Raw genomic sequence first — 13,518 nt, 5'->3', positions numbered from 1 at the left:
TTATGTTGAATTTTTTACCTGTTTGTGTAGTCTAGGGGAGAGGACATAAGATAGAAGACAAAACACTGGTTTTTAAAGCAGGGAGAAGAGGAATAAATCTGAAATTGGTTCAGGATGTGGGGAAACTGGGACATGGTATGGTTTTCCATGTACTTTGTAAAGATCTCCCATCTTAAAAGCCAAATGCAGAGAAGAAGGAGGATGCCAGTTCTGTGTTCTGTTCAATGAAAGAGCAGACTCAGTGAAAGGAAATATATAAACATAGTGTTTACATATATATATCACTGTTTAAATTAGCATGGGTAAAGAAACTTCTGATTTGAAAGCTTCCTGTCACTTTCATATGCTGATCTGCTTTTTCCTTTCTTGTTTAGCATGTTGTCAAATTGAGAAGGCAGTGCAGTTCTATTTAATAGTTAATTGATTTATTTGAGGAGTTACTTTTAAGTAAAAGATTGCACTTTCTTTGAAGTTAGAACATATTTTGCAGTTTTCCCTTAACATTTTAAGTGCTGTATGACCACCTGTGACTTTTTTTTCCTGTTTTTAATATAGCTCATCCAGTTGATTTTGAGTCACCTTACAGTACCAGACCTGTGTAGACTAGCACAAACTTGTAAGCTACTGTATCAACATTGCTGTGATCCTCTACAGTACATTCATCTCAGTTTACAACCTTACTGGGCAAGGATTAATGACACATCCCTGGAGTACCTACAGTCTCGCTGCACTCTCATCCAGTGGCTGAATTTATCTTGGACTGGAAACAGGGGAGCCATCTCTGTTTCTGGATTTAGCAGGTCAGTGTTAAATGTACAGAAATGTTTTCACAAGCTCTGTTTGCAGATCTGCTGCATGGTAGTTTCACTAAGTGTTTGAAACTTTATTAAATAGCAAAAACCGTCTTGGATTTACTACAAAGGGTGTGATTGTTACAATGTAGAGAAAAGGAACAGCTAAAACAGTAGGAGAAACTAAATATAGCAGCAGAAGTCCATAGCAGTTTGTAGAGTCTGCAAGTTCCAAGCTGCTTGTGACTGAAAGGCTTCTTCCAGGGGAAGCTGTGTTTTTTGCCTTCTTCTGGGCTTCTAAAATGCTCTGCTAGAATTGAGCTTTCAAAAATCCATCTCGCAAGGAAAATGTTTGTGGTTGTTCTTTGTAGAGATGAGTCATCAGTAGGACTGTATTAGAAAGGCTGCAGTAATAAACTGATTGCATGCTCACATGGTATGAGCCAAGTAATCACTGGAGTCCAATGTAAATGCAAATATTTTCATAAAAATGATTTAAAACATTAGCCCTGTTGGAAAACAGGGGGGTTGCATGTACGTATTCCAATGAGCTGAAAATATGACTGTGGTGTAGGTCATTAAGATAGCAAATTTGCAGGGATTCTTCTCTGTATAACAACCATGTTCTCTGCTTTCTTAAGATATCATTTCTTGCTTCTTTGCTCATTTGCATTAGTTAAACAGTTTCTATCAATGCATTTCATTTAAACAAAAGTTGTTGCTTTAACTAAGGGGTAATCATCAATGGCAGGTGAAAGCAGAAATTGACTGATAAGAAACAGAAATGTTTAATATATCTGAAAAAGTTGTCTTAACTCTCATTCGTTTTCTGAATAAAAAGATTAACTCAAGTATGCAAACATTTTCTCTCCTTTTGTGCCTAATTTCCTTACCCGAGGAATTAAAATATTTAGAAGAAATACTTTGTCGAGAGGGGAATGTTGCTTCTGTTTTTCCAGACCCTCCTGTATAGTGCAATAATCCCATACCTTTTTTGTGCTTACTGGTATTAGAAAATAGACATCGGCTGTTGATTTGGGTACAAAAATTGCTCCTAAATTTGGATTTCATGTTAGATACTTTATGCATAGGATAAATACGCAAGCTTTAATTGGGAAGTCAACTCTGAAATCATGAAGTAGCTGCTTTCTGATGCTTAGCTATTAAGTCTGTCTTTAGAAAACATATGTGAATCTTTGTGGCAACTTTTTTTTGTTTCTGTGATTTTTTTTTCTTTTTTTTTTTTTCTTTTTTTTAGCATACAGGACTGCTAAAATTCTTTGTAGTCTTGGAAGAAATTATTACCACATTCTGAGACTTATAAACTTTACAGTTCTGGCATTTCTAACTCCCACTTAGTTGAAAATCTCGTTATTACTACTAATTTTTTTTTTGTTCAGTGCTGAACTACTATTAAGATTTATGTGTACACAGCATTTTTAAATAATAAATATTCATTATTTGTCTATTAATAATGTGTGACTAAGTATTTTCAGTTTGTATTTCTTATAAGGGATTATATTTATTTGTAACAAATGGGGAAAATGTTTTGACATTGTTGCATTTCTGAAATTATCTTAGTTTTAGGATAAAGTGTTTCTTGGAAGAGATGGGTGCAGTCTAGGAATGGGAGATGCAGTTCAATTGTAAATTTTAGAAGGAAGGTCATAAGCTAAATAATTTGCATGTCTAAACTGAGCTTATCATTTTCCCTTCTGAAACAAAAATTCTCCTCTGTAACTAGCTCTGGTTTTAAACGTCTTTCTATTACAGAAATAATTTTGCAATGCTTTGTTCTGTAAAAGTCTTTTCTAGTAAAATCCCCAACACAAGTTATTCTTTCTACAGTCTTCATCAGCATGCTTGTCAAATTTGCTGGCCTCCAGGAGAGGAAAATTTTGTTGCTCATTTGTTATGAAATTATCTACTAATAGAGGAGACTCATTAGAACAAGACTTGCTTTTCAAAAGCATTAATGAAACTCTTATTGAAAAAGGAGCTTCCTGGTAAGAGATACTGTTCTTTGACAGATAAATCTGTCAATAAATTCTGTAGTTTTATTGCCCTGGTTGTCATTAAGATACCACCATCTGCAGAATATTACAGCATCTGGAACACATAATCAAGAACTCACACCGTTTTTCCTTCAGGACACATATTTTTGCATTTTTCTCAGCATTTGGAGTTGGCAGTGTTGAATTCAAAACTGGTAGAGCTTCTTTAATTCTTACAGTTGTACAGTTTAAGATATGATTTGTACAAGTCAGAGTATGTTTAAATGCAACCCTTGCTTAAATCTTATTTTGTAAAATATCTTTCAAAAATATTTTTATCTGTTGTTTCTTAATACAGTTTTAAAAGTAATAGCTTGTATAAATTTGTCATTTGAAAATGTTCATATATACATTAAATGATTGAAAATACTAAGAAATTATTGGAAATACATATTTTCTTCAAAAATGTATTAAAGTGAAAAGGAGTTAAAAGTAATTTTAGGCAATGTGACTGGAGCAAATACTGTATTATCATGAGAAGACAGAATGCTTCAGGCATATGAACATCCTGAGGCAAAGCTGAAGGTATTTTAACTTATTGATAGCATCTACTCCTTAGGGCTAAAAATTACTCTCATAAATTTTTCATTTCAGCATATAATATAAATTAACTAAACTTTATATTAGATTGAACTAAAAGTGTACAAAAAAGTGAAAGTAGTATCTGAGCAGTCTCAGGAGTCTGAAATGCAGAATGACAGGGAATAAGCAAAGATTTCACAGCAAGCATTACATAAGCAGCACTGCATTCCTCTTGGCTTTAGAGGTCTGGTGAATCTCTTCATGCCAGGGGGAAATATCAGTGTGGGAGGGTAAGACCTATATAGGAAGAGTGAGGGGAGTTGATTGGAGGAGTACTGAATGTTGAGATGCTGAATAATTGCTTTGAGGTTTAAACAGCTCAAGGACAATGACAGTTTAAAAACAGAGTTCTGCATGCAGATTTCCTTGGATCACTGATAATGTCATTAACTTGTTTAAACTCTTTTGCTTTATATATCTGAGGAATTAGGATTTTTATTTACATCTGACATTTTACACTGTGAAAATGAATTAATAGTGTTTTATTTTCAGGTTAGTGATGCAGTATTTGCATGCCAAGCACATCCAGGAATATTTCTTTTAACAGTTTTGTTGTTCACGTTTGAAGGCTTTTATTACCCTTAGTAGAAGTGTGTTTTGACAATGTTTAATATGGTGAGGCTTTGCTAGAAGTCAAACTTGCAGGAGAGTCAGAGAAATTGCTGAAATATGCACCAAATAGTCACAGAAAATAGCAATAATGTGTGATTTTACAGGGATTCTCAATTTAACAAAAAGGTCTGTAATTTCCAGAGGTTTTTGGTAAAACTAGGATTGGCTGTAACTGAGAGTGTTACAATGTTTGTTTTGCAGGTTTTTCTTGAAATAGTTTAATATGTGTTGAGAAAAGCACAAGATCAGATACTTAATGTTCTGCTTACTTACATGCCATGCTTTAGGATTTGCTTATCAAAAAGGAGGTGTAATATGTGCTAGAATAAAAAATAACATTGTACCAATTAGAATAGCTAGAGGAAAGGAATATTACTTAATTTTATTACCTTACAAATTATCTTTCAAAGTCTCACTCAAGCGTGAGTACTTGCATGTGCCAAGAGAACCAAGATGTGTGTCCAGATCAATTTTTCTGGCATGTGGTCTCACCATCCTGTGCTGCTCCTGTCCTTCATCTCATAATCTGTGTGCCCTGAGAAACTTGTGCCCATGTACAAGTGTTCAAGGATGTCAGCGACCTACTAATCTGACTTCCACCAACACACACCTGTGTTCCTGCCAAATGTTTCCATTTGTTTTCTTGTGCTTCTACACCTCTGTGTACCCAGTTCTTCACTCGTACCAACCTTAACACTTTTGTTACAAGTACCTGTGCTAAATGCTGCTGCTGTCGTGTAATGTGGCAGTCTTGAAAGGAAAAGCATCACTGAATTTAAAAAATGTATGAACATGTCTTTAAGAAGAATATTAAAATGGAATTCCACAAACCATGTTATTAAATGCAAGATTGTAATTGTAAGGCAGAAAGTCCTCTGTGAGTTTGTGCAAATAATCATATTAATAGAAGTGAGAAAGAGGGGACCTCATGGTCGTGGAAGTAAAATGAGGAAGAATAAAATCCAGGTGAGTTTTGACATTTTGCTTATCTGGTGGCAGGCTCTTGAAACAGGAGATATGAGTAGCTGGAGGGAGCATGTAGTTGGCTTGAAGCAGACAGAAATGGTCATTTTTATGAAGTACTGATTCTAGGAGTCTGATACCAAGGAAGGCTTGGCAAATGGGGCAATATATCTGTCAAATAACAGAGATAACATCCCTAACATGGGTGCTAGTGTAAGGTAACATTACAAGGGAAAAGCACTAAAGAAAAAATATTCTGTCCAACCCCATGTTGCTCACAAATGGAAGTTGTTTCCCTTTTCCACCCTCTTTCTTGGATACCAAATTCAAATGTATGTCAATGAATGTAAAAACAGTACTGAATATTGTAATTGAAAATATATTTGGTAAAATCAGCATAATAGAAAACTGTTGTGTTAATTGCACTAAAGGAACTATGTAGCTAATTGTGCTTAGGGGAGGATGAGTAGATGAAAGAGAACAGGACTGTGATTCCTGCTTGTTGTAGGGTCTTTAGTAATTTTGAACTGGAGAATATAGAGTGAGGATCATTAGGCTAAGTGTAGATTCTATAGCAAGTGCAGTTCCACCAGAAACCACTGGAGGAAATGTGATGTGCTCAGTACCTGCATAAGCACAAGTCTAAAGCTATTTTGGGAGGTCTTACCTTCTGATATGAAGAGTACTATCTTTTTTACCTTGGATTTTAACTTTGGATCATGAGATATGCTTATGATGTACACATTAATTACAAGATTGGAAATTTTCAGTGGGCTAAGTGACCCTGTGATCCTGATGTGTTTAAACATCACCCTGAGCAAATACCTGCTAATAGATATATTTGGTGTTTCAGAAGAACTTCACTAGAACTTACTTCCCAAAAGCTGATGGGGTTGAAAATAAGCAGCAGTTCTTCAGAGTAGGCAGAAGGTGATGGAAAGTGAGATTCCTTTTTTTTATTAAAAACAACAATCCCCTCCCCCCAGGTGAAAAAAAAAAACCAACAAGCAAAATATGGTCCCCCTCCCCCCTCCAAAAACTGAACAACTAAAAAGCCTGAAAGACTGCTGTTTAGAGTGAGGATAAACTTCAAGGGAAATGCCCAATCCAGTGTCTAGCAAAAGAAATGTACATGTTTACATTATCCTAGGTTGCTCAGTTATATTTTATAGCAAACATTAAGGGATGATGAGAAATCACTTCAGAAATGGTGTGTATAAAATATTGATAATAAAAACAAAAGGGATGGATGACTGCAGAACAGAATAGAGACTGAGAACAGGAACCAGTCAGTCCTCAGTGATTAAAGGAGAGGTATGTGAATAAATGTGTAGAAATTTTGATTTGGAAAGAAGGTGCTTTTTTGGGTGTTGTTTGTTTTCAGATTAGCCAAATTGAGCTAAGGGACTTAGGGACTTTAAAGTCTCAGAAGTATGAGGACCATGTCATGTTTGTTCTGAAAGAGTGAGAACTCATATTCTGTCTTGCCATATGGCTCTATGTGGAGATCCATGTAGAAAACCTCTCTCCTGAGCAGTCTGTTTAATGCAAACAAAGATCAGGGTGTCCCCATTATTCAGAGGACTGCACTTCTGCCCTGTGCTGGTTGGTGACTTCCTCAGATTCCTAATTCTGTTCCTGTTCTCTTTCCTAAATGCATATCTGCTTATTGTTGTACCCTGCTGCTGCATGTACCTTATCCCCCTTTTGTTTCTGTTTCATGTCTCCTAAATAATCTTTTCCAGCAAGGCATCCAAGCCATGAAGGGCAATGCTTGTTGCTGTTGCTGTGTTTGGTGTCTGCCTGTGTGTTTCAAGTGTAATGAGTTTAAATAAAACATTATGAGGATAATAACTCCTCAAGCTGGTGAGCCTGGAGTTCTTCTCCAAGTCTAGGGGCTTAACTGGGTTTTTCCCTGACCTGGTAATGTTAACTTTTAATAGTCCTAGAAGGAGAAAAGAATTGATCTCTACTAACATTTTTAACAGCCAAGCCCTGTTAAATTATATGGCAGTTAAACTAACATCCATTACTGTAATGGAGTAATTCATAAAATATTTATTTGTTAGCAAATTAAAAGCTAGAGGTATAATAAGTGGTGACTGACAAAGCTTTATGGAAAATGCCATCATTCAAACAAACCTGATAATTTGTTGATGAAAGAAGCTGTGTGAATGTATTGTTAAAGCACTCATTAAATAGAGAAATTGGCTAATTAGTAATCAGCAATGTATCCATATATCTCTACTCTGATTTCCAGGGGATTTCCATCCTGCATTTCTCCATAAGTGTTGAACTCTATTGCTAGTCTAAAATAGCACTTAAATGTTTAAATACCCAATGTTAATTGTTGTGAATTGTCGTGTCATTTCAGCTGTGACATTCCCACAGGAAGGCTTACCAATCTCTGTGTATGCACTCACTGTATGCAGTATGGAAACTGCTTGGTGTTTGATTAAACTCTGACTTTAAAAGCTAAAATAGATTCTAAATAGATACTGCAGAGTCAGAAAAAAAAAACATTGGAGGAGTAGACTTGAAACCATAGATGGCAGAACTCCTGTGGCTCTGGGGCTTGTGTCTCCCCTTTTGTGTCTCAGACCCTCTCTTTGTTTCTGTTTGCTTAGGCTCATAGAAATGTTGGATGTTAGGGACCTCTGAAGGTCGTCTACTCCAAGCTCCCACTTGAAGTGCCAGTGTCCCCAGCGCTAGATCAGGTCAGTCAAGGTTTCAGGTGACTGTTGGAAGCATCCAGGAATGGAGATGCCACCCTGGAATCTCCTTTGCCCTCTGTATTGCATAGGATCTGCATAATCACACTAAGGGCATGTAATATGTAAGGTGATAGGAATAAAGAAAGGTGATAATGATGGCAAGTATGACTTGAGTGAGTGGTGAAAGTTAAGGAAAGGAGGCAGCTTGAAAACTTGGATCTTGAAAGATGGATTTCAAGTCTTGGGCTAGTGTTGGTGTCATGCCTCCCTGAATGTCTCTTCTAAGATCAGCAGCAATTTCATCTTCAGCTTCAGCATGATCAAGCTTGGGAAGGCTAATAACTCTTTCCTTGTAACAATAGTAGGTTTTTTTTATGCAAGCAGGGGCCTTGTGTCTGTCTGGCATTTCTATTGCATCAGTTAAACCCAAGAAGTAGTACTAACTTCATGGTGGAAGTGTCAGAACCTGAAGCTGCTTTGTCTGCATGAACATTTTTGTAGGATAGAACTGATAAGAGAGCAAATCAGAATATTTATTAAGAGAAAGTAATTCATGCTCTTTCAAAGTTGCACCATTATTCTAGGAAGTAACATGGGAAACTCATTATCGCCTGTAGTTTAAGAAACTAATTTTTCTGCTGGAGGAACTATCAAAATGTAACATCAGCATGGCAAAGGTGTGGGGTTTTTTATCTTATTAAATATCAAGCTTTCTAGCCTAGTGTTAATTTATTGTTTAGAGGTTATCATTGAAATTAAAAGGGACTAAGTTAGGGTTTTTGGTTAAAACTTGGATTAGAGATAAAAGAGCTTGAGTTTCTGACATGAGATCTCTGACAGGAAAGTAAAATATAGAGACCATCAAAATTTCTAAATTTTGGGTCTTTTGTCATATGACATTTTTTTATAATTCCAATGAAAGTCAAATAGTCCTCAGGAATTTGTATTCTAGAACAGCTAACAAGTGTTGATTCTAACTTGTTAATGAAAAGAATGATTTTTTTTTTTTTCTGAAAGTCTTAAAACACTTCTGATTATTTCATTCATTTGAAAGTATTTATTTAACCTCATTTTTACATTTGCAGATTTTCCTGAGATAAATACGAAATTATTGGTGTAAAGTTGCAGGCCATTGTCAAAATTGGTTTGAGACTGTTTTCAAACATGATTGGTGTTTTACTTTGCTCCCTAGTCTCAGAGTTAATATTAAGAAAAAGCATATTCTAACTTCCTAAACCAAAACAGAATTTTCAAGACTAGTGTCTTTGTAGTAAGGAATTGTTTCCTGGTTTATGTGCCTAAAGTTTTGACAGTATTCAGACTCTCACCTGAGAGTATGTTAATTTTTCACTTAAAACATCGGGTTCTTTTACAGATTCCTGAAAGTCTGTGGCTCTGAACTAGTACGTCTTGAGTTGTCTTGTGGCCATTTCCTCAATGAAACGTGCTTGGAGGTCATCACTGAAATGTGTCCAAATCTTCAGGAATTAAATCTCTCATCATGTGATAAAATACCACCTCAGGCTTTCAACCACATAGCCAAAGTGGGCAGCCTAAAGCGTCTCATTCTCTACAGAACGAAAGTGGAGGTAGGAACAGCTATTTTTAACCCTTGGAATATGTATTTTCAATCCTGATAAAATTGGTTTGGGGTTTGGGTTTTTTTTTTCAAAAATGAAGAATTAAATTAGAATTTTTGAATGTAAATAGATTTTGTCTCTAATAATTTTGACCAAAAGTGAACTTGGAACTTGGGCAGCTGCAAGAGAGGACACTGGAAATCTTGTATAGCAAAAAGAAGCAGAAGAATTATAGCAGTAAATGTAATAACTCTTATTTTCTTACACCATGAGCAATATAGCCATTAATGTTGTCATTAAAATGTTCTACAGAGTTTTCAGAATTAACCTTTTATGGGTCTTATCATACTTCTGAGAGCTATTGTTTAAAGGGTTTTCAGCTTGGGCAAAGTTCCATTGGCTTGGGTATGAATCTTTAGGATGAAGAGTTGCATGCAAATAGTGGGAAAAAAAAGGTGAAAGGCTCTGGCTGGAATGTGGGTTCTTGGAATCAAGTTGAGTCAGTGACTGTTAATTGTGCAATGCAGGGCATTGATGGTGCTTTGTGATTTCATGTCAGGCTCACAGCGTGGAATTTGGTTGTTTGAGCCTGTAGTGTAAAGTGAAGGGGAAGAATGAAAGTGTAAAACAGATTTGCAGACATAAGGGAGGACATAATTTGACCAAATAAAGCAAAATCAAAATGCAGTAATTTAATTAACTGCAGAGACTATTACTTTGATTGAATTAATTCAGTAATTGCTGTGTCCCAGTCCCTGCTGTGCCCCTGGCACTGCCAAGTAGCTGTAGAGAACAAAAAGGTGCCCCCTGTATATTCTGAATCCCATCTTGCAAATTATACTGGGTCTGTTTCTGAAGAGTCAAGACTTTTGAAAGGCTACACCTGCACTCTTTGATAAAGCTCATTCCACCTCGTTCTTCTCTTACCTCATGCTTACAAGTGTTCATATTCCACACAGTGTTTCTAAATGTGTCATAAAGCTTTGGAGACAGAAGTTTTATCACTGTCTCAAAAATTATACCTCAAAAACAGTCCTATAATCCATGTGCATTAGGGGGAGATGGAGAGCTGATTTTTAACAAATACATTTCAATTGTCTTCCTTTTCATTATGTTTCTTTGCCTGTTTCTTCCAAGGTGATAGCTGATGGATACTTGGGAGAGAACAGAATCCCTATTCTAATGCCAGCTTCTGGTGTGGAGGAAAATTGTTTGCTGCCATGTTTATTTTGAATCTGTAAATGAAAATTGTCTGCATTAATGTCAGAAAGCATCACTCAAATACCCTCATCCTGAAGAGGGACTGGGTCCTGCATCTCTTGACAGTGTTTTTCAGTAGGTTTGGAGATGCCAGCTGAGCTGGAGTCAGGTGGTCTGTGCTAAACAGTTTCCAGAAATTCCTTCCCATGCTTAGGTCTTCAGTGATTCTCTTAATGTTGGTGATGCTAATTGGAGGCTTAGCCTAGGAGCTTTGTTTTCCTGATCTCTGACTCTGGCCAGTTACAAGGTGCACAGTTTCTGTATGCTACACTTCTTCCATCAATAACACTTATTTGTAGCAACTTGCTCATTTTGTAGCTGTGGTATGAGGATAGATATAAAGAAGGCTGAGAATCTCTGACATGTGATACTATATAGGATACTCTACATAGGGGTGTGTGTAAGGACTTGAAATACTGTACATAATGTAACACCCTTTTCTAAGTTGCAGGAAGTTCAGTTTGTTACAAAGCTCAACCTTTTTTTCATCTGGAAAATTTGAAAAAATTACTGTTTAAGCTTGTTTAAGAAATATAATAATTTCTGGGCACAGAGTGATTGGATACTTGCAGGGGATATCTCTCTCGGAGACTACATGGGCATCTTGTTCTTCCAAAAGGCTACAAAAACTACATTATTAAGGGGTATTTAGGCATTTAACAGATTTGGCCACCATTTAGTTCGAATTTGACACACGATTCCCTGCCAGTTTCTATAACTGACATTTTCTGTAACATTTCATTTAGCTGGAAATTAACATATAGTGAAAAATAGACCAATAGGTCAGCAACTTGAATAGCTCTGTAGACTTCTAGATCCAAGTATAGTTTCAAGAAATAATAAATTTTTGTGTTATTGAATGTTTGTTTATTATCTCCAGATGTGGCATTTTTCTGTAAAAAATAAGGTACTGAGAATAGGTATTCATCCTCAGAACTCAAAATCTTAGAAGCAGTCTGAAAATGAGTGCTTTCTGGGCAACCAGCAGGTATGACAACTTCTGGTAACTATGGCTAGTACTTCATGAGTACCTAAAATTAATTTTGTGGTTAAACCACTGCCTCTCATGTGTTTATTAGCATGCATCTCATCTCTATAAACCTCTCACAGTACCTCATGTCATTAACATAATTGTTTTGAAGTATCATAGACCAAGAAGTCTGTAACTGAAATTATCTTGATACCTTGAAATACTGTGAGGGGGTGGGGGGGGAAATGGGAGGTAAATAATCCTGGGATCATATTTTTCAGTTTCTGTGTTGGAGCAGATTTAGATGAAAATTTTATTTCACCATTACTCTACATTTTGTTTTCTGCATTATGAATGTATTGCATTCTCCTTTCTGTTAAAAAAACCCACACTTTTGGGGACTAATGCAGCATTATTGTAGGTGTTTAGATGTGAAGGTATGATACTTTGAAAGAAGATTTTGAAGTAGATTTTTTTTTTTACTTGCAGGCCATACTGGTTTGCCCAGTTGCACCTTCAAAGGCATGGTTCAATAGAAGTTTACAAAATTCTGACTTTGCATCCAATGAGGTTTTTAATCGTTGTGGTAGAATAGCAGATGCCAAGTCATTTCTGACTTAGTTCTTTCACAGACTGTGCCAAGAAAATCCCCTCACCCAAACAGTTGATTTTTGGCTTTCTTCTAGTGCTGTATAATGCCAAATGGAGGGAAAAAATGTATTGTGAATTTTTGTAGACTTTTAATTACTTTTGACAGTCTTAACAAGATCATCTTTTACATTTGTATGGGGTGTTTGTAATTACAAATATTTATAGCAGTAGTGGCACTCAGATTGAAATAGAATTGGTTTCTTCTGAGGATTTCCTTGTTAGGTTGGTTGGGTTTTTTACTACTAATTTTTAGATTCTTCTGTCTTAGCATTAACTTCACTGAAAAATTTGAAGAAGCAATTGCAGAAGGTTAAAAGTATTTTAAAAGACTTAGGCTCTTGTTTTATTAAGAGTCTGGAAGAATTTCCGATATATGCCAGACACAGTTCTTCTGAGAAGGGGAGGAAACAAACCTGTTGTTTGTCTCCAGTAAAAAAGTAACAAATCTTAAACTATCTTTTAAAATTTCTCTATAGAAAGTTAATTAAAAGCTGCTGACTGTTTCTTCCTTAACCCAGCCTCAAAGCAAAGATTTGTTTCTTTTCTTAAGCTCTTCCTTTAATCTTCCAGAGTCACACTCTGGTGCACTTATTTTCATGCCTTGTGTAGTAGTGCAGCTGTTATGTGATAGCCATATTATAGTGCATAATTTGTATTTTTTAAACGTTTTTTTGTATTTTTAAAATCTCTGACTACTTGACAGTGGAACTGCAATGAGTAAATACTTACATGTTCTAAATGCATCTTTTCACAAGTGAGTCACATCTTCCACAGAAGGGTTTTCTGTTTGAACAGGCATTGAGCTCATGCTATCCCTTGGATTATTTCTCTATCATGCTAACAGCAGAAATTATCTGTGCTTTCTGCTGGATCATGAATGTAAAAAATCCTGGAAAAAGTCAAGCAAGATTCAGTCTTGCCAAGTGCATTGCTCTGGCACCAGTGTTTTGTTTCTCTGCTGGTGGATTGTCTGCTCAAACCAGAAGTACTTTGATGTAAAAGTCAAAACCTGTGTGATGGCCAAGGCCTTTAAAAAGACATGTAGGATACAATTTAGTCCAATGCCACCTGCTTATTTGAAGTATACACAGCACATAACTGTCTTCCAGTAAGTATTATTATATCCAGGTGTGTATTACAGAGTGGAGGTCCTTGATGTTTGGACAGACCTATCACCTGTCTTGTGTGGAGTAAAGTAGAATTTCAAGTGGTGATCTCATCTCTTGTTCAAGCCAGGATCAGCCTTGTTGATGTCCTTGGTGACAGACGTTAGTTTTACCTGTCTATAAAGATTTCAGACAATCTTCAGGCCATCTTCTCTTTTTTCTGAGGTTTATGACT

General features: G+C 36.1%; 1 protein-coding gene across 4 annotated transcripts in view; it reads left to right on the top strand.

Annotated features, from left to right (window-relative positions):
• Nucleotides 1-13,518, top strand: part of FBXL4 (F-box and leucine rich repeat protein 4) — a 53,199-nt gene that overhangs the window by 22,738 nt on the left and 16,943 nt on the right. For all 4 annotated transcript variants that reach the window (XM_079327859.1, XM_079327857.1, XM_079327856.1 and 1 more), the window contains exons 5-6: nucleotides 556-800; nucleotides 9,092-9,305. In XM_079327859.1, the coding sequence (XP_079183985.1) occupies nucleotides 556-800; nucleotides 9,092-9,305 (459 nt within the window). The remainder of the gene's footprint in view (nucleotides 1-555; nucleotides 801-9,091; nucleotides 9,306-13,518) is intronic.

The sequence above is a fragment of the Erithacus rubecula genome (genome assembly GCF_903797595.1).
Source record: "Erithacus rubecula genome assembly, chromosome: 2".
Lineage (NCBI taxonomy): Eukaryota > Metazoa > Chordata > Aves > Passeriformes > Muscicapidae > Erithacus > Erithacus rubecula.
The sequence above is the reverse complement of the archived record's forward strand: the minus strand, read 5'-3'. Positions and strand labels throughout refer to the sequence as shown.